Below are 22,353 nucleotides of genomic sequence, written 5' to 3' on the forward strand. Positions count from 1 at the left end.
AATGGCAACACGCAAAATTAGATGTAGAATATGGTAATGGAGAAGGAAAGAGTGGTACTATTTAAGAATGACAATGGGGAGGAATGATACACTATCACATTCATATAGATTTTATTTTCCATTGTAAAATATTCATGTCTTTCTCGCAACACACAAATGAAAACTTGAACACAAAGTAGAAATAAACTAGATATTAAAAAAGACATTTATGAATGGAGTCTTGTTATTACTTCACTATCTCAATTTAAGCATAACACAGATTCACATGTCTTCAATTCTAACATTAAAAGACATCAAAGGATTTATACAAAGATATAAATGTGCAAGAGTTAAAGTTGTATTAACAAAAAATATATAATCCATAACTTCTGAATTACAACTTGAAGGGTAAACAATGCACTATTTGTGAGCACCTTTAAGGTTTGCAATGAACAAAGTATTCCTCACACAATTAAACATTTTGTTGAAAAGACACAAAAGCATTTATATTCAATTAGTGTACGATTGCATTTGCACACAAAACACAAACATGATATCTAGTAATGAATGAAAAAGTATTCATAGTGTAAGATTACATTAGCACACAAAACACAAACATGATCTCTGGTAATGAATGAAAAAGTGTAAGATTGCATTATAGTAACAAAAAAAATATAATCCATAACTTGTGAATTACAACTTGAAGGATAAACAATGAACTATTTGTGAGCACCTTTAATGTTTGCAATGAACAAAGTATTCCTCACACAATTAAACATTTTGTTGAAAAGACACAAAAGCATTTATATTCAAAGTGTAAGATTGCATTGGCACACAAAACACAAACATGATATCTGGTAATGAATGAAAAAGTATTCATAGTGTTATGTTATTGATCAAACTCATAGTGTGCGAATTAAAAAGATGTAGGGGAGAAGGGAGCTTAAGTTCTTGCAAGCACACACCACTCACACATATCCTAGAAGAGAACACACAAGGTGAGAGGCTTAAAATTTTTCTTCTTCTTCTTCACACGACAAAAGAGAGCAGTCCCTAATGTGAACACGCTAAGTGGAGTGGGTAGGTGTGGACTAGTCGGTGTAGTCCAGCTATCTCTAGTAAATCTGCCATCTCGGAGAGTAACCTGAAAGGGTGGGTGGGTGGGGAAAATCTAAAAATCTGAAAATCTGCAAGTGGCTGTCCAGCACCTTTGCCCGCCTTCCTCTTGCACCTTCTCTTCCCGTTCAGCCCGAAACAGTCCACCAATCAGCAACCTGTTGCCCCCCCTCTTGCTCAGAAAAACGCCCAAGATCTCCTAGAGCCTAGGGCTCTGATACCATGTCAGAATATGCAGCGGAAATGATAACCAAACTTGGGTAGACAAGAGCAAGTAGACTGCAGAAAATAATCAGCACAAGAAACACAGAGAGATAGGTGTGTAAACTCTTCTCTATACAATCTCGGAAATACTAAATGAGGAAGTGGTGGGGGCTAAGGGGCAATATATACAACTCCATGAGGGCAGTCGGTCATAGTGTGTATACCTAAACCAATTTCTAGAAATAATTATACATAGGTTCAAGAACAGTTGCAAGAAACCATTTTGTATGTTCTAAGTCCTTTAGCAAAATTGAGGAAGAATGGCACCACTACCATTCTCCCTTAATTTAAAAAATAGTTGTAAAAAACCATTTTATTTTTTTAAGTCCATTGATTAACGCCAATGGTCTCATTTTGGGACTATAAATCTCAATGTGACAAGTAGAATATCTTCTTCGGTATCTAAGTAATCCCCATGGAAAGAGTATGGTAATGTGTGCGCATGTAGCTTTTTTACGTAATATTGGAAAATTTTGATTAGGTTTTATATCACAAATTAACACGTTTGCATGTTTAATTTCCAAACATGTAGTTATTTGTGCCATAAAACCTATGTTTTGAGAAAAATTGATCATAAAATCCCTAAACACTACCATTTTGGGAATTGGGATTTTCTCGAATTCCCTAATAGCGACTTCTTATAGGATTGTTAATACACAACAACAAGCGTGTGTTTAATATTTTTGTGTTATTATCACTACCTAAGTTATATAAAAGGAAGCACTTAGCAAGGGGGAAAAGTATTACTTCTCACATTTTGGAAGTCTTATTTTTCTATTCTCTTGTTCCCTATATATATATTTGTAAGTGATAATTTTCAACAATTTCTCTAAGGCCTGACCTTCCTAAATTCTCATGATAATAGTTTAAAAGGTACTTCTTTTAAAAAATGGTTGAGCTTCCACACAAGGTTGTTCTCCTAAATCGTATGGTCACACCCTCACAGGTTTGAATGTAAATGCTTTTGAATATAAATGCTTTTGTGTATTTTCAACAAAATGTTTAATTGTGTGAGGAATACTTTGTTCATTGCAAACCTTAAAGGTGCTCACACAAATAGTTCATTGTTTACCCTTCAAGTTGTAATTAAGAAGCTATAGATTATATTTTTTTTGTAAATACAGCTTTAACTCTTGCACATTTATATCTCTGTATAAATCCTGTGATGTCTTTTAATGTTAGAATTGAAGACATGTGAATCTGTGTTATGCTTAAATTGAGATAGTGAAGTAATAACAAGACTCCATTCATAAATGTCTTTTTTAATATCTAGTTTGTTTCTACTTTGTGTTCTTTTTATTTGTGTGCTGCGAGAAAGACATAAACATTTTACCAATGAAAAATAAAATCTATATGAATGTGATAGTGTATCATTCCTCCCCATTGTCATTCTTAAATTGTACCACTCTTTCCCTCTCCATTACCATATTCTACATCTAATTTTGCAAGAAGCGGATGGTAGTGGTTTGGCATTTTTGTTCGGGGGAGAATGGCACCATTGCCATCCTCTCCAATGATAATGCACCAAACCAAGACAAATCTAATAAGAGGGAGATTGGCACCACTGCCGCTCTCATCTCAAATCAAATATTCAATGGGAATGGGTCCTTTAATGAGGAGTGAGTTTGCAAAAGTGTAGCTAAGATCACATTGTGATTGGGGGTAGAATGGTAACACTACTATTCTCCCAAAATGATAATGCACCAAACCAAACAAATCCATGCTCCATGCTTTCATTGTAATTAGAGTAGCCAGGTAGAATGGCAACACTACAAATTGATAATGCACCAAACCAAACAAAGCCATGCTCCATGTTTTGATCACTGTAATCAGAGTAGGGAGGATGGTAGAACTACCATTCTCCCTTGGAAAGTTTAATGATTAAAGGAGGATGGCACCATTTTCTTTCTTCCTCCATTTTATACAAGAGGGAGAGAATTGTAGTGGTGCAATTCTTCCATTAATTTTGGATTAGAGGTCATCCAATGAGGATAACAGCACAATGACCATTTATTAAACTATTTGAATGTGACAATTGTAGAACAAAACGTCTTAGATCTAATATTTTGATGGTGTTTATGAACACCACAAAGACTCTTGAGATGATGCTGCTCATGCTACCAAAAATTGCATTTCATAGTGTGTGTACCTAAACCAATTTCTAGAAATAATTATACATAGGTTCAAGAACAGTTGCAAGAAACCATTTTGTATGTTCTAAGTCCTTTACTAAAATTGAGGAAGAATGGCACCACTGCCATTCTCCCTTAATTTAAAAAACAGCTGTAAAAAAATGTTTTATTTTTTTAAGTCCCTTGATTAATGCCAATGGTCTCATTTTGGGACTATAAATCTCAATGTGACAAGTAGAATATCTTCTTCGGTATCTAATTGATCCCCATGGGAAGAGTACGGTAATGTGTGCGCATGTAGCTTTTTTACGTAATATTGGGGAAATTTGATTAGGTTTTATATCACAAACTAACACGTCTGCATGCTTTAATTTCCAAACATGTAGTTATTTGTGCCATAAAACCTATGTTTTGAGAAAAATTGATCATAAAATCCCTAAACACTACCATTTTGGGAATTGGGATTTTCTCGAATTCCCTAATACCAACTTCTTATAGGATTGTTAATACACAACAACAAGCGTGTGTTTAATATTTTGGTGTTATTATCACTACCTATGTTATATAAAAGGAAGCACTTAGCAAGGGGGAAAAGTAGCACTTCTCACATTTTGGAAGTCTTATCTTTCCCACTCATGGAATATATATATATATATATTTGTAAGTGATAATTTTTAACAATTTCTCTAAGGCTTGACCTTCCTAAATTCTCATGATAATAGTTTAAAAGGTACTTCGTTTAAAAAAGGGTTGAGCTTCCACACATGGTCGTTCTCCTAAATCGTATGGTCACACCCTCACAGGTTGTCTTAAAACCATAATATACGTGAGAAGGTCAAAGCTCAATGTAAAATGTGTTAAAAGGTAAATACCTAAGTTTATCTATATCCTTTATTGTCCCAGTTGATTCTTTGCCATTCTTATTAGACGTAATACCTTGGAGTCTTGGACGTGAGGCTGAAATGTCCACTATGGCCAGATGTAAACTTCAGAAAACATTGCTTAAGCCTCTGGCAACTTGATGGGGCAACATTGAATGCCTGCAATTGGTGTTATAGGCATCCCATGTGGTTGTACTCAAGCTTATCCGGATGTTTTGCCTATTTCAAGGAGCTAAAACTCACTTTTGAGGTGGTTTGCAATATAACCTTCGTGTGCGTGGGTTGACTCGTTTGCCCAGCATTGGCCTAAGCAAAGAGGTCACCACACCACTAGTGGTGGCGCTTTCCATGCACATTGCATAACCACAATTTGAATCAGTAGCGACCCTTTCATGTAGGGTAGGGCAAACTTTGAATCACAAATACAAACCTAACCACAATTTTAAAACAAGAGTATAGCAAGCGGTGGAAGAAGACATTATTCTATTGCATGGATAAGTAGGTACATCATAAAACCAGTGAGTCGTGGTCGTCATCTATTCATGCACTGTCTTCTTCTGGGGCGTGTCCAAAACATCCAACTGTGGCAATCCATGCATCGAGTTCAGTATGAAATTAAGGACAACATGAGCAAGCATTCTTTTATTCATGGAGAGCGACATACCGTGCTCAAGTTCAAATTCAGGGGTGTAGGGCCTCGGCCTGGGAGGCGGTGTCGGCGTGTCCGTGGCCGTGTCCACCACTTCCTCCATACCCGCCTCCATGGTAGCCTTCCGTTCCTTGGGTTCGGTCGGCAGGCCATCCCCCACCTCCATGCCCATAGCCGCCGCCTCCGTGCCCATAGCCGCCGCCACCCCCATGTCCGTACTCATAGCCGCCGCCTCCCTGCCCATAGCCGCCGTACCCATAACCGTATCCGCCTTCCGTTTCTTGTGTCCGGTCGGCAGGCCAGCCACCACCTCCATGGCCATAGCCGCCACCCCCGTGGCCATAGCCGCCCCCACCCCCGTGGCCATAGCCGCCGTAGCCGCCATAGCCGTAACCGCCCTCCGTCTCCTCAGGCTTGGCCTGGACGGGCTCCTCCCGGGCGGCATTGATGCACGTCCACATGATGGCGCACGCCATCAGAGCTAGCGCAAAAAACTTTCTACCACGTCCCATGTTTTTTGCCAACGAGCGTACGATACTGCTGCGATGAGTAATTAGTACCCATCCGGGCGTTGAATTTATGGGCAACCCGGCAGCAAGAATTCCAGGCCCTCACGTAACCTGTCCACTAGCTGCCTGAACATGATAATGTATGTTGTTTTGCTGTGATTAGTCCGCACTACCGTCTTTGAGGATAACATTGCGGATTAAGTTAAAGCTAATGCGCGCGGCACTGAGCTGCTCCCATTACCCAAAGTGCGCCTACTCAAAAGAGGCATTGCTTTTGACTTCATTGGGCTAGCCCCCACAATTAACGAACGGAGAAGAGTCTCAGTCTTTTTTGATCTTTAGTGGTAGAAAACGAGAAAAGCAGATTGGGCAGTGGAGGCCCATCACCGTCCTAGGAGCTGCCGAGTACTTTGGACAACATTTTCACTTTGCAGCCCAGCTGAGGTTCCTTCTGAATTTTGAGAAAGCCTATGATAGGGTGGACTGGGGCTTTCTAGAGGAGACTATGTGCCGGATGGGATTCTCCAAGGAATGGGTCCGAGGTGTTTTTGGGCTCTATTTGGCTTCGCATAGCCAAGGTCTCATCCAGGTCGCTAGAGGCAACATATTATGCTTTCTCGCTAGAGGCAACATATTTATGCTTTCTCGCTTGGTCCGGCATGGCACCTTATCTATTTTTGTTTGTTGTCGAGGACATGAGTACTTTTCTCTCCGCCTAGGAGAAAGCACTCCATGGGCTACGTCTTCCTATCTTTGTATAGGAGGAGTTGCTTGATTCCGAGTTTGTCGAATAAGACATCAACATACCTACCCAGTGATGAGGAGAATCTCCAGATATTCACTGAGGTGATATAGATGTTATGTCGTGCATCCGAAGCACATATCAACTAGCACAAGTCGTGTGGATTTAGGGTTGGCTCATCGCCTGCCTCGACTTGGAGGCCAGTTGAGGATTTTTAGTGGATCCTGAGTGGCACTCGAGCAGCTCAATATATTGGACGCTAGGTTGGTATCGATATCTCCTTGGAGTAGCAACTAGCCCCTCTTCTTTTATGCATTCTAAAGAAGCTACTATATTGGAGTTCCACAAGGCTTTCCAAAGCTAGCTGTGTTGTGGTGGTGAACCACGTTGATGGCACGGAAGCGGTAAAGCTGTTTACGCCCTTATAGCATGCCACACTTCCACACATGCATGCAAACACACCAGAACACCAGACCAAGAGCATGAACAAGACTTATATTTCAGTTCTGGCTGTTACAACTCGTACCCAAATGAACAAAGAAATAAAAGAACTCTCTGGCATCACCAAACACCAGCCACAGCTAATCAAGAGAAATTTACAACTCTGGCTTGAGTCCTCAGAAGAGGTAGAATTCCACAAAAAACCACACACATACCCTCTCATTCTTTCTGCTCAGCCAACTCTGCACAGCTAGCAAAAGAAGCACACCACTCTGCCCAGAGGCAAAAACCTCGACAAGAAGCCTTCTCTGCTCTCTCAGATACCAGCTGGAGCAAACCCATTACCATCATCAGCACTCTCTTTGGAGGAGAGCAAAAGTTTTACAGCCCATCGACTCAACACAACCAGGATCATCCACTACTGGTGTGACCTTGTATCTGAGCTGCGATGGTCATGACCATCACCATAACAGAGCCGCCCAATCACTGTTTTAGTTGCACTTCAACAAGGTAGCCATCTCTGCACTACCAGCCTTTACGCCATAAGCAAACAAAGCAACACCTAAAACTTCCGCTATCAAAGGCGGCCAACTCAAAAAGGAACTCCCTCTCTCCGTCGTTACCCACCACTGCAGCAGTCCGCTTCTCTATCTCTTTGTTGCCTTTCACTGTGAGCTGGCGGCTCCGCCAAACAAAAGGACCCACCTCTGCAGAGCGTGCTATCGCCAGCACCTCCTTGGCTCCCGTTCTCTGTCAGCTGCACCAGTTGTCACCAGCCTGTCACCAAGTTGAACGGCAGCTTTCAGGCTTCCCTTCACTCGCCACGCCTTCACCTACACGAGCCCGTGCTGCAGCAAGTCATCAATCACCCTCTGCTCTGTTAACGCATGCTTCACAACCTGTTCGCCATCTGGGATCGCCGCCAGCAGCAATGAATCCCCCAAAACATTGATGTTTCCTTTTGCTTTATTCTCCAGCTGCGTCGCCTCCCCTCTCTGCTTATTGCACCCCCAGTCATTTAATCCGAGCTCCCCCTCAACACGGTCGCCTTTTTCCTTTCCTCTAGCTGCGCCCACCCTTCTCGATCCGCCAGCTTCTGGAACTGTGCGTTGGCGACTACTCTTCCCTCCACGTAGCTTTTCAATAATTAGCTATATTGATTATTTTATTATTATTTTTTGTAAGGCCTAATGGTGGATGGCCACCCCCCATACCTTCTATTTCACACCCAATGCCCACAATACTACCTTGGCCATTTCATCTTTATTTGCCCATGCTTTCTTCATACCTTCAAACAGCTTCGAATGCCCACTTTTTCCTTTGGGACACCCACACACTTCAAGACGACCGAGCAGCTTAAATCATCCCAGCAAACCGCTCACCGAACAGGCCTGCAACCAACCCAAAACCAAATCCATCCACACTAAACACCTGGCAACGCTCTCCTGAGCAAAACTTCACACATGCCATGTACACGTATGTACATATTATCAGCCTCTATTTTTGTCCACACAACGTTCTTCTTGCCACCATGTGATACATCACCTCTTGATGGGCCTTCTTCCGGGCTTCCATTGGTCACGTTCAATAGCTGATTGGCAACTTTCTTTGGGTTGGTATTAGTGACAAGAGGCCTATACGGCCCAAAGAGTGATCATTCAACCATGACACAAGGGGCCTAGGCATCATTGATCCCCTCTATTTAGAGTTGTACCCTTTCGGTAAACATGATAGTTGGTGGCCTCATTTCAGATGGCGAGCCGTGGAAGGACTTTCTACTAGCTAGGATCTCTGTCTGCACCCTGGTTTTGGGAGGTCCCAACCTCTTGCATGCATGGGATCACGTCACACTGGCCCTTTAGTAGTCTACTCGCATTGCATCTAAGGAGCATCCTCAGTAGCCTTTGATTTGGAGCCATCTTGTTCGTTTGCTGAGTGGTAACATGTTGGGGACTCCCCTGCACATATCATTGAGAGCTTTAAGTATGGGTCCTGCTCGGTCACTCAGAGATTGGCTACCCTTGGAGGCCCAAGAGAAGAGTCTCACTCGGATACAAGGTAGGGATAGGCTTAGCCTTCACATTAACTCTTCCATGCCCTAGTGTGGCGGCCCTGATCCCGAATGCTTCCTCTTACAGTGGTAAAGACAATGTGAGGAGGAGAGGGAGAGCTTGAGTTCCTTGCAAGCAAACACACACGCACAAGAGAGTGCAAGACATAAGAGAGAGATGGATGGGTAAATTTTATTCTATCTTCTTCTCTTCGCATAGCCATGGTCTCATCCAGGTCGCTAGAGGCAACATATTATGCTTTCTCGCTAGAGGCAACATATTTATGCTTTCTCGTTTGGTCCGGCATGACTATGCGCTAGCACCTTATCTATTTTTGTTTGTTGCCGAGGACATGAGAACTTTTCTCTTCGCCTAGGTGAAAGCACCCCATGGGCTACGTCTTCCCATCTTTGTATAGGAGGAGCTGCTTGATTCAGAGTTTGTCGAATAAGACATCAACATACCTACCCAGAGATGAGGGGAATCTCCAGATATTCACTGAGGTGATAGAGATGTTATGTCGTGCATCCGAAGCACATATCAACTAGCGCAAGTCGTGTGGATTTAGGGTTGGCTCATCGCCTGCCTTGACTTGGAGGCCAGTTGAGGATTTTTAGTGGATCTTGAGTGGCACTCGAGCAGCTCAATATCTTGGACGCTAGGTTGGTATCGATATCTCCTTGGAGTAGCAACTAGCCTCTCTTCTTTTATGCATTCTAAAGAAGCTACTATATTGGAGTTCCACAAGGCTTTCGAGAGCTAGCTGTGTTGTGGTGGTGAACCACGTTCTTCTTGCCACCATGTGATGCATCACCTCTTGATAGGCCTTCTTCCGAGCTTCCATTGGTCAGGTTCAATAGTTGATTGGCAACTTTCTTTGGGTTGGTAGTGACAAGTGGCCTATACGGCCCAATGAGGCCTGGAGAGTGATCATTCAACCAAGACACAAGGGGCCATTCATCATTGATCCCCTCTTTTTACAGCTGTGCCCTTTTGGGAAACATGATAGTTGGTGGCCTCATTTCAGATGGTGAGCCGTGGAAGGACTTTCTACTAGATAGGATCTCTATCTGTACCCTGGTTTTGGGAGGTCCCAATCTCTTGCATGCATGGGATCACATCACACTGGCTCTTTGGTAGTCTACTCCAATTGCATCTAAGGAGCATCCTCATTAGCCTTTGATTTAGAGCCATCTTGTTCGTTTGTTGAGTGGTAACATGTTGGAGACTCCCCTGCACATATCATTGAGAGCTTAAAGTATGGGTCCTGCTGCTTGGTCACTCAGAGATTGACTTATTTTCAAGTAGCTACCCTTGGAGGCCCAAGAGAGGAGCCTCACTCGGATACAAGGTAGGGATAGGTTTAGCCTTGACATTAACTCTTCCATGCCCTAGTGTGGCGGCCCTGATCCCGAACGCTTTCCCCCATAGTGGTAAAGACAATGTGAGGAGGAGAGGGAGAGCTTGAGTTCCTTGCAAGCAAACACACACGCCCAAGAGAGTGCAAGACATAAGAGAGAGACGGATGGGTAAATTTTATTCTATCTTCTTCTCTTCTCTACAACCATATACTAAAAGATAAGAGTACATACATAAAGGAAAAGTACTCTCCTACAATAACATACAATGTTCAATCCATAGTATGAATTTGACTATATGAGATGCCGTTATAACTATGCCATAACTCTAGTACTCCAAAGTGGTTTTCACACAGCTTGTTATCCCCACTGGTGGCATGTCGACCCCATAATCTCACCCACCATGCGAGTGGCATAAGTGTGGAATATTTCACCGAGGCGGGTTATTAATGTCCATTGTAGCACTAGTTGAGCTCGATATCTCAACATTCCCCCTCGAGCTCAACTCAACAGACTCCACTTCAAGTAAGCTCCCTAACTTAGGGAGCTTCTATGTGCCCAATACCTTCGTAAAGATGTCAACCAACTGATCTTCTATGCTCACATATACTAGATCTACATCACCTAAAGAACCTTCTCCCTCACAAAGTGATAATTGTTGAAATATACGATGTACAAGGTTAAGGATGAAAGGAAGAGGGAATGGAGGTGTTAACACACTCAAATAAAGTGAGCTTATGGGTGGAAAAGGAATCTAGGGTTAGCCCAACCCTAGACCTTGGTAGGGCCTACATAAAGGGCAAGAGACCCTACTTTTTGTAACAATAACAAGAACAAATTGAAGGAGAAGGGTAAGCCAGCTTTGGAGTGGCTGAAATAGAAATTAATACAAGAATCTTTCTATACATCTTGTGTCCTCTCTTAAGCAGGGATTTCACTGACGTAAACGAGAACATGTGAACATGTTAATAACATATATTAATAACACAAAAAATCTTGTGATCACATGTTATATTCACAAAGCTTTCATAAGGACCTAAAAAAATTATCTTTGTTGGGCAATAAAATCTTCTTAGGTGGCCACTGACCTGCTATTATGTGAAGATGGTAACATGAGAACATGTGAATAGCTTATTCCCATGTGTAGCAAGCTTTTAAGGGGTTCCCAAATGGCAAGTGACCTGTTATTTTGTGAACGGTAACATGAGAACATGTGAATAACTTGTTCACATGTGTTATTATCACAAAAAATCTTGTGATCACGTGAATATTAAATCCCTGCTCTTAAGCTATGGTATCTTCATGATGATTCAGTAATTAAGTTGTTTATGCTTGTTCATTCTTTCATACTTTTCTCTCCTCTTGTTTCCATTGCTTCCGTTGTAGAATGATCTAGATACTCATGATTCTGAACATAGTATCAGAGCCTTGCTAAGGTTAAGATTCCCTTCATTATCTCTCTCTCTCTCTCTCTCTCTCTCTCTCTCTCATATAAGCCATTCCCAAGCAAGAAGGTTGTGGTAGAAGAAGGAGATGAGCTTTAAGAAGGATTGAAGGAGAAAGCAAAGCTTGAAGAGCTTCATCAAGAGGAGAACTACATCATCAACAAGCTCTTGAAGATTGGAAGAAGAAGAAGAAGAAGATCATCAACAAGAAGAAGAAAAATAAACGTGAAACAGTTCCGTCCTATTTTTTTCTCGTCGATTTTTCTATCTGTGTTTTTTTCCATCATCAATCTCTCTTTGGGTCCTTGGAAACTTGAAGAAGAAGAACAAGAGCTTCTTTGGAAGTCTCAGAAGAAGCGAAGGGTTGCTAGGGAGGGATTCTTTGCCGCATATCATCAGGAGGCAGGAAGTCGAAGGGCGTTGTCCATCTATTCGACGACGGGCAACACTGGCTCAACAACACTGCATCACGGTTGTCCATCAACAGCAGCCACATCAGAAGGAGGCAGCAAGTCGAAGGGCACCATCTGTCTATTCGATGACAGTAGCTCAACAACATTGCAGCATCGTTGTCCGTCAACAGTAGCCACATTGCTGACGATCCCCTTTTCCACATCAAGTAATGATAGCCAACACATTCTACAGCATCAAAGTATGGCACTTGCACAACTGACCTGCAGATTGTTACCGCGCAAAGCCTTTTGCGTTTTTTCTTCAGAATTTTAAAAAAAAAAAACCAAACCTTAAACGGTTTTTGATTTCAAAGGTTCTTTTTCTAAGGTTTTCTTTAAACATTCCCTTTCTCTAAGGTTGTTTCTAAACCTCTATATCTAAGGTTTCAAACCTGTCTCTCAAAGGTTTCCAAAGGTTTTCACTCACTCTTGCTCATCAGAGTGCAAGAGGTAAGTTTTTATTTTTGTACCCACTCCATCACACCACTTTTCAAACATCAAGTATTTCTTGCCTTGTAAACGGACTTAGACACTGCCCTTGATTTTTGCAAGTGGTAAGACCTCTCCTACCCCTATCAATCATGACAAAGGAGATGTGAGGCTCGATTGAGAAGTTTGATAGCAAGAGTTTCCATACTTAGCAAGTTCAAGTAAAATATATGCTCATGCTCAAAGGTTTATGGCCTTTGGTGAAAGGCACAAAGAAGGTGGACCTTGAGGATCTGAAGGTGGTAAAAGACAATGAGAGAGATCATGCCATTATTGCCCTTCATATTCATAAGATACTCATTCTTTTATAAGACCTCTGGTGGTACATAGAGATTTGAATATTCCACAAATTGATCAAAAAAGAAAATAAACCATAGACACCATACCATAATTCAAGTATAGAGAATGAAAATCAAAGAGCACAAGTTTGGGTGCAATCCTCCCTCCCCCTCATCCCCCTTGGACATGTGTTCCTCATCTCCCACATGTAGTATTTAAATAATATTTCATTAGTTTAGCCCTTGGAGTCATAAATAGCATAGATTTTCCAAAAATAGGCTTTTACAAAATCTCAAGGGGTTCATTGTTCTATATCACGTGCGTTCAAGGCCTACTTAAAAAACCCCTTATCTGTGAATGTTTCATGAACAAAACACATCCTTTTTCTATTCAACCTGTGAATATCCAGTTTAAATGGTATCCTTTTATATATATGTTCAAAATATGTTCAAAAAGGATTTTACAAATCCCTTTTGTTGAGCCAACGTGCTACGCTTACGTATTTATGAGTGACCCCCCCAAGTACAAAAATGAACCATAGTCCAATGCTTTTAAATTTTCCCATCAAGAATAAAACTTGCCCAACATATGTACACTGGAACAAACCATACAAAATTAATTATTTTGCACACATGTGCATAGCTAGATAATTCCGTCCAGTGTCCACCTTCATTGTCCCAAAATTATGATCTATACTCAGAGCCAGTCCACAATGTTAGATCACAACTAGTTTGGATTCACTCACAAAAATAATGACGACAAGTGAAAATTATTATTTAGATTCACTACCATGCATCATCATATACACTTAATTGGATTCACTCACAATGTCTTCCCACTATGTGAAACATAGTTAATTGAATTTACTCCCATATTGGTGTTAATGGATTCACATGCTACCTCAAAAGCACAAGAGAGAAGAAGAAGAGAGTGTATTGAAGGGTCGAATCTAGTGATTTGCACTTGGACAACCCTATTAGGGTTAACTCTGTGAGAAAGAAGAGATGAGAGAAGAGACAATGTACTCAAGAACTCATCAATGAACCACTAGCTAACTTCATTAGAAATGAACTACAATGCCTCATATATATAGGAAAGTTCCTCCACCCTTTCCTCCACCCAAAAATGTGTGTAAATAGGAAAAAATGGAAATGAATGCTATAAATCCCAAAAATGCCTAGAGGCTAAAGAGTGTGCCACTAGCATGACACCATCTGGAGATGACACCTATCCAACACCTCCTCTTCAGGTCCAGATGGGAGGACCAATGCCAATGCGCTGAAGAAGATAATCCAAGGTAGGTTGAGGAAGAGGCTTAGTAAACAAATCAGCAACATTATCTTTGGTAGGACAATACTCAAGCTGAATGCGACCTTCAGAAATCCAATCAAGAACAAAATGAAAATGAACATCAATGTGTTTGGATCGTCCTCGAATAACTCGATTTTTGGCTAAAGCAATAGCACTCTGTGAATCTGAGTAGATGAGTGTCAGAGTAGATGAACATCCAAGGTGATTCAAAATTTGCTGAAGTCAAAGTGCTTCAGAAGTGGCATCAAGATATGACATATACGGTCGATGAAGAAGAAGTAATTTGCTGCTTTTGACATTTCTAAGAAACAAGTCCTTTACCAACAGGGATTTCATATTCACGTGATCACAGCCTTTTTTCTTGTGATCACAGCTATTGTTCACAAATCTCAATGTTCACAAAATTCACAGTTCTCAAATCCTAGAGGGTGGGATGACCTGGTAACCCACAATTGGCCCGCCGGGCTACAAGTCTGGACCGCCGGCCCCGCCGGGCGCGCAGAAGCCCGCCGGGCCCGCCTCCCGACCCGGCGGGCTATATTGTAGTATAAAAGGGTGGTCCAGGGGGTCACTGTTCACAGAATCTTCCTTGTACTTGGTGTCAGTGGTGCTAGTGTGATCAATTTGAGGTAATTTTTAAGTTGAAAGTGTTGGTGTCATTTAATTTTTTGCATACGCTTAAGTTTAACGTTGTTTGTGATGCATGTGCATGTGTCGTTAAATGTTAAGAGGCCCGCTCTGCAGATGGCCGAGCGATTGGCTAGGTCTGCTGATGTGCACTCTTAATATTTAACTTATGTAGAAGTTTTCGTTGTGGCACGGTATCTGCAAATGGTCGGTTTACTGACTAGGTTTGCAGTTACCAAGTTACAATGCAGCTTTGTTTTTGTTAAATGCTTTGAGAGCCCGCTGCAGATGGCCGGTTTACTGGCTAGGTCTGCTGATGTGCGCTCGTAGCATTTGACATGTGTGATGCTTTGCTACTTAGTACGGTATCTGCAGATGGTCGGTTTACTGACTAGGTCTGCTGACACCAAGCTATGTGGTGAAGTTTGTTTTTGTTATTTGGTTTGATAGTCATCTGCAGATGGTCGGTATACTGACTAGGTCTGCTGACGATGTGTCAAAGCATTTAACTTGTGCCATAGTTTTCATCTTAATGCGATATCTGCAGATGGTCGGTATACTGACTAGGTCTGCTGACGTCAAGTTAAGTCGTAAACTTGTGTTTTGTGTTTGTTTTTGACGATGAATGTGATTATTTAGTTTGCATGACATGAGTCATAAGTGTGTTGGATGTAGAAATCTCTTAGTTAGCTTACAAATAGCATTTTTTGTGGTTATAAATGTTGCAACTATTTGTCAATTATATTGTGCAGATTGATGGCGACGCTTGCACTTACTCCTGAAATCAAGAAATCAATTCGTATCAAACTCGTTACCTTCATTAGTTGCTTGTCACCTAATCACATCGAGGGTATTGTGTCTGATAGGAATCGATTTGAGCAAATATTAGGTGAGGTTGTCCGCGCAGTGAAAAATATCCATGTGGGTGCTGATGGAGCAGCCATCAAGCATTTTGTTACTAGCATTGTGGGCAACATGCCTAGATGCGCTGTTGACCTAGGTGACGACAGACCCGCGGAAACAAATGAATCCAAGCTGGAGCACTTCCACACAAAATGGAAGGTAGAGAAAGAGAGGTCCAAGCGTGCAAAGGCCATAGACACCCAAGCTATCCTGAGCAAGAGAGCTCGCAAAGAGCTGGACCGGCCTGCTGATGAACAAGAAGATTTATCATCTGGTGCACGTGAGGTCTCTAAAGGCACCCACTTGCATCACACAAAGCATAATACTAACTGCAGCATGACAATTGGGTTGCCTGCAGAGGCCATCATCACAGAAAAGAAGATGGGCTCTGGATCGTACGGCGTTATACATAAATGCCATATTCAAGGTGTCTCCTGGTTTCCAGAAGGCATTTCTTATTGTGCAAAGCAATTCCTTGGTAGTCGAAGGGCTCAATTGAAGTCTTTTGCTCAGGAGGCTTCAATCGACCTAACCCACAGGGGCATAGTGCGCGCCATTGGGCACACAAGGAAGGAGCCATGGATACTGCTCTTCCCCCTCTTTAATGGGGGAAGTCTTGGAGATATAATGGAGTGTGTTCCGCCTCCTAAGGGGACCCTCAGTTCCATGCTTGCTGCAGGCAAAGGCAACAGATACAAGAAAAAACAAGTGGCTCCTCATGAAATGGAGCAATACAAGTCTTTGATTTTTCATGCTCCCGAGCTTATTTGTGCCCTTGTGAATACCATGGCCTTTTTACATGCTGAACGGATCATCCACAATGATTGCCACCCCTGGAATATAATGATAGATTTCACCAAAGAAGGGGTGCCACGGGTAGGCATCATTGACTGGGGTCTTGCATTGAGGGATGGGATTGAGTTCAAACCCACAAATATCGCCAACAAAGCAGAGCACGATCAACGCCCCTGGAGAGCCCCTGAGCTCGCAGATGTAAGGTCCCCTTGTCCATGGAGCAATGCATCAGATGTCTTCTGCTTGGCTTGGGTGATTGAAAAGTTTACATTATTTTGTGCTGAGTTTGCAGAAATGACCAAAGTGCCGTGGGTGGGTAAAACTGCCATCCACACAAATTTGATTAAGGAATGGACGGCTGCCTATATGACGCCATCAAAGGAAGATAGGAAGACCATGGCAGATTTTGAGGAGCAATTGAAGAATTTGGAAGTGTCACCTGCTGCATGCTTACGTCCACTATCTGAGATGACACCACACTTATTTTAAAGCCTCTTGTAAATGATATGTTTTGGTTGGCTATCTATTCCATGACCTGCCTTTAATCGACTGACACTATTTTGGTCCCAATTGTTAAATATTATTTTGATCCTCTCTCTCTCTCTCTCTCTCTCTCTCTCTCTCTCTCTCTGAGTATTTGAAAATAACAAGTTTGCAGTAAATAAACATTGATTTTATAAACTTATACCTAACATCTGAAAATAACTTTAAAGCTATTCCTAAATTAACATTGATTCTATAAACTTAAAGTGTATACATACTTTTTCTCAGATGGCTGATAATAATGAAGCCGCAAAGAAGGCATTTGAACGCTTAAAGCAAATCTCGGGCACTGGCACTGTGAATGATGCGGCACGTATTGCCGGACGCACCTCCAAATGGGCACCGGCCCATGGATTACAGTATGCCCAAGTAAATAAGAATGTGTCCAAAGAGATGGTCAAGAGCATCTGGCCTGACGTCTCCAATGATGCCATAAAAAAAGGGCGCTTGAAGCTAACACAATGTAGTGTTCCTTTAATTATCGAGCATGCGGAGCGCATTTTTGTGGATGTCATGGCCCAACCCATGCATCACGGTGACTGTCCCCTCTGGTTTGCTAAAATGCTATATGCACAATTTGTGCAGAATTCAGTTGTAGACTTTAGCTCTCGACCTCCTCATCTACATGTGGAAGACATTCGGAGTGAGTCAATCACTATGCCTCGAGATGAGTTGCAACTGGCCATTCTTGGAGCCTCAATGGAAGTTCATCACACGGTTGATGAGCTTCAAACTCAAATCAACCAAATTAGAGGCACCCAAGGCCCTCAACAGACGGAAGCAGCACCAGAGCGCGGGCAAGCACCTGAAAGTTCAAGCGCTAGAGATATACTAAGAGAGAACAAGCTCTTGAAGAGACGCATAACGCAAATGGAGGAGCAAGGCCATGCAAACTCTCCTATGACGGCATTTGAACACCCGAATGGTTTGGAGCAACCACCTCTACATGGGCACGAAAGTGGCGGACCATGCCCTATTTGTTATAGTTTCTTTCACTCATGGTCTGGCCACTACACTGTCCCATGTGGGCACATGTACCAATTGACCTGTCTTTTGCAACACATGGTCAACAGTACTACGTGTGCTTTGTGCGGCAAAGAATTTCACAAAAATTTGTATATATGTTTTAAATTGGGTGCCGACTATGATCGGTTGACCAATGCACGACACATGGACGAGTTAGAGCCGCATTTAAACTTATCTCTCTCTTAAATGCAACCCTGGAATTTAACAAGATTCGGCAACTTTGTTCAAAAGATTTCCAATGCTCTCTCTCTCTATCTCTCTCTCTCTCTCTCTCTCTCTCTCGCACACACACAAACACATGCACACAGATTACTTTGGAGTGTGTCAAAGCTAACATGATTTCGTATTCTAAGTTTAACATGACATGACTAAAAACCATACTCTCTAAATTGACACTAACATGTTTGATATCTAGTTGTTGCAAGACGGATTACTTTGGAGTGTCTCAAAACTAACATGATTTCGTATTCTAAGTTTAACATGACATGACTAAAAACCATACTCTCTAAATTGATCACCAACATGTTTGATATCCAGTTGTTGCAAGACGGATTACATTGGAGTGTGTCAAAACTAACATGATTTCGTATTCTAAGTTTAACATGACATGACTAAAAACCATTCTCTCTAAATTGACACTAACATGTTTGATATCCAGTTGTTGCAAGACGGATTACTTTGGAGTGTCTCAAAACTAACATGATTTCGTATTCTAAGTTTAACATGACATGACTAAAAACCATACTCTCTAAATTGATCACCAACATGTTTGATATCCAGTTGTTGCAAGACGGATTACATTGGAGTGTGTCAAAACTAACATGATTTCGTATTCTAAGTTTAACATGACATGACTAAAAACCATTCTCTCTAAAATGTTCACCAACATGTTTGATATCCAGTTGTTGCAAGACGGATTACATTGGAGTGTGTCAAAACTAACATGATTTCGTATTCTAAGTTTAACATGACATGACTAAAAACCATTCTCTCTAAAATGTTCACCAACATGTTTGATATCCAGTTGTTGCAAGACGGATTACATTGGAGTGTGTCAAAACTAACATGATTACATCAAACGTGAGGAGCGTCTGCGGGTGGCTTTACTAACACCAAAATCGGGTTGCAAGTTTTCTTCTATCTCTTCAATAAAGCACAAGTTATCGCTCGTATGTGGGACATTAGGCTCTACATCTCCATTCTCTTCTGCATCATACTCATCCTGAGTAATGTCATATGTCCACTTAGGCATCTCTTCGTTGTAATCATCTGACTCAATTGACTTCACCAATTTATCATTACAATACATATACACCAACTTCTCAGCTCTATCACTCAATAAACGATTTCTGCTAATAGAATGCACATACTTGTAACTGCTCCAATTACGTTCAGAACTAGAATTTGAAGCACATTGCGCAAGCACTCTCACAGCTAAGTGTCGCAAAGTTGGAACACTTCCCCCATTCAACATCCACCATTTCCAAGCAGGCTGTTCCTTAGCAAGCTTTTGCACAAACTCCAAGGCAAATCTACCTTCTTTCAATTTATACTTGGTTAGCTCAATTACCGCTGTTGCTTGCTCATCTGGATCTTCATAAAATCGCTCCACAACATCATAGAAATCATCGATTACCTCCTCATCTAGGGCATTCACGTCCATATGCCAGTATTTTGGGTCAAGACAATATGCAACACTATGCAATGGACTATGTGCTCCTACCCACCGAGCGCTTACATACTTGGCCAAGATATTTCTCCTTGCTCTGGTGAATGGAGGACTCCAATGCTTGACAACAGTTTTAGTGGGCTCCTCTGGGTTTGCGAGGCTTTCTTGAATGGACCACCACGCCATCCAAACCTTCCCGATATTTGGCAATCTAGAATCCAACTGGCGCAAAGCAAGCATAACTGGCATCATAACATGATAACAATCTGCTGCTTCCTCCCATAAACTACGATCCGATATCAAAGATCGCATGTACCTCACCTTTTCTTTAACCTTTTCGGACTGGTCAGCCTCCCACTCAGAGAAGCCAGCACACACAAAGGTTTCCATGACTGCATTCCTATTTCTTAGGAGAGATTGAAGCATATAAAAATTAGTGCAAAATCTGGTTTCACAAGGCAACTTTAGCATAGTTTCCATGCGTTGACGATACATATCTAAAACACGTTGCCGTTTGAGCACAAATTTGACAATCTTACTTGCACTATCGATAATCTCCTTGAACCACTCTGTATCAACATTTTTGTACCAATCTTGTAACACCAAGTTAAGGCTATGAGTGTTACAACCAAATGTATAGATATTGGAAAATCGAGATTCCAACATACGACCTGCTGCTCGACAATTAGCTGCATTATCCATAATCACTTGAAGCACATTTTTAGACCCAACTTGGTCGATAGCATCACCAATGATATCGGCGATAAATTGAGCAGATTTAATTTCCCCGGAGCTATCAACAGCTTTGATAAAGCATTCCCCACGAGGACATACCAACATTACATTTATCAATGGACGTCTTTAGGCATTCGACCAACCATCACTGACAATTGTGCATCCAGACTGATTTGTGGTGTCAATTATGAGTCTTTGAACGCTTTCCCGTGTGTTGTCATAGCACTTGTCAAGTAATTGATTTCGCATGTGGTGATAAGTTGGTGGACAAAACCCAGGTCCATATTCTCCAATCTTCTTCCAAGCCATCTTCCATGAATCTTTCGTGACCATAGACAATGAAGAACCAGTAAAGAAGATCGCTTTCGCTAAAGCAAGTTGAGCATCCTCTAAAGCAGTGGCACGAAAGCTGTCAACTAGATTAGTTTGTCTGGTACGAGACATACCCACCTGAAACTCAGGAGATGCATCCATCGGTATTGAGACATCTGGACCTTGGGTGTCATTTTGGCAAGTAGTATGTGTTGGAGTCACTCCTTGGTTGGAGATCCCTCCACTTGATGCTGCCAAATTCGGCGACTGGTGATTTCTTGCACAGAGATTGGGCCTCTTGTTTTGTGATGCTTGTTTACTTATCAAAGCTCTAAGGCGCTTTGCAGCATCATCAGCTCCTGCACCCTTGCATTTACCTCCGGGATTTTTTGTGCTAGTGCCAAGCAAATGCTCCCTTATTCTGGGAGCACCCCCAGATTTTACCAAGCCACAAAAATTACACTTCCATTCGACAAATCTAGAAAGATTGGAAGCAAATTGCCATTCAGGTCCCGGTGATTTTCCTCCGCTCCTCCTCTTGCCACTTTGAGACGCAACATTCAAAGTTTGTGCTGTCATATCTCGTTGCAAGGAAACTCCACTAGTTTCTAATGGTCTGTTGCTTCGTTGGGTTGATGTGCCGCAATTAGAAGCAACCATTGTAACACCTAAACAACAATCATGCAAGATTTGAGATCCAAAACAGCCTGAGTAAAACTAAAATATGCAATTATAAAGTCTAAAACCCACTTCTTGCCAATGCAACCGAACGTTTGGTGAGATGCATTTGAGGCAATCCATCCCTAAATAGAGATGATGTCCCGAACATCTCACCACCTATATCCTCCTCTAGAGAAGCTCCTACCCAGACCAAATGGCACTCGAGTAGACCACCCAAGAGGAGGTATTGCTAGTCGACCTAAAGAAACCAAACGTTTGGTGAGATGCATTTGAGACAATCCATCCCTAAATAGAGATGATGTCCCGAACATCTCACCACCTATATCCTCCTCTAGAGAAGCTTCTACCCAGACCAAATGGCACTCGAGTAGACCACCCAAGAGGAGGTATTGCTAGTCGACCTAAAGAAACCAAACCTTTGGTGAGATGCATTTGAGGCAATCCATCCCTAGATAGAGATGATGTCCCGAACATCTCACCACCTATACCCTCCTCTAGGGAAGCTCCTACCCAGACCAATTGGCACTCGAGTAGACCACCCAAGAGGAGACATTGCTAGTCCACGTAACAAATACGATAAACCATTTACAATCAAAATCTTATAAAATACAAAATATTATTAACAAGCTTCAAACAAAAATCCAGAATATTTATACTCACCTCTTGTGTCTTTTAGCCTGAGGTGAGCCACCCAAGTGCTTTGGTAAAGCACATTTGGAAGTGAGGGGAAACCCTTTATATAGGTCCCTCCAAAATAGCCAAGTTTTTGGCGCAAAAAAAAAGGCCCCGGGGCCCGCCGGGCTAGATAAGTAACCCGCCGGGCTAAACAGTGGCCCGCCGGGCCAAGCTAGTAGCCCGCCGGGAAAACCGGGATAGCAAGTTTCTCCCGGTTGTGTGAATATCTATGATATTAACAAGTGTGTGAGAGTGTTATTACCACTTCGCGGTTAACGTGATCACGTGA

General features: G+C 42.0%; 1 protein-coding gene across 3 annotated transcripts; it reads right to left on the bottom strand.

Moving 5' to 3' along the window:
* Window positions 1–806: 806 nt before the first annotated feature.
* On the bottom strand, window positions 807–5,595 carry LOC147616141 (uncharacterized). Of its 3 annotated transcripts, none has more exons than XR_015262688.1 (3): window positions 5,037–5,595; window positions 4,428–4,953; window positions 807–1,301 (listed from the first exon to the last, which is right to left on the bottom strand). XR_015262688.1 is itself a non-coding variant. In XM_086778771.1 (2 exons), the coding sequence occupies exons 1-2, from the start codon at window positions 5,464–5,466 to the stop codon at window positions 4,913–4,915; spliced, it is 471 nt and encodes a 156-aa protein (XP_086634897.1). In that variant the 5' UTR covers window positions 5,467–5,593; the 3' UTR covers window positions 4,839–4,912. The 3 variants fall into 3 exon arrangements, 1 of the variants encoding a protein (XP_086634897.1); XR_015262687.1 differs by having other exon boundaries at window positions 807–1,309; XM_086778771.1 differs by lacking the exon at window positions 807–1,301 and having other exon boundaries at window positions 4,839–4,953; window positions 5,037–5,593.
* Between the last annotated feature and the right edge of the window lie 16,758 nt (window positions 5,596–22,353).

The sequence above is a fragment of the Cibotium barometz genome, chromosome 39, assembly GCF_041138505.1.
Source record: "Cibotium barometz isolate CiBa-2024 chromosome 39, ASM4113850v1, whole genome shotgun sequence".
NCBI classification, from domain to species: domain Eukaryota; kingdom Viridiplantae; phylum Streptophyta; class Polypodiopsida; order Cyatheales; family Cibotiaceae; genus Cibotium; species Cibotium barometz.

Coding starts and splice junctions, on each gene's coding strand:
- LOC147616141 (XM_086778771.1), bottom strand. CDS start 5,466: ATGCCGCCCGGGAGGAGCCCGTCCAGGCCAAGCCTGAGGAGACGGAGG. Junction 4,954..5,036: donor TGAATTTGAACTTGAGCACG/GTATGTCGCTCT, acceptor GGATTGCCACAG/TTGGATGTTTTGGACACGCC.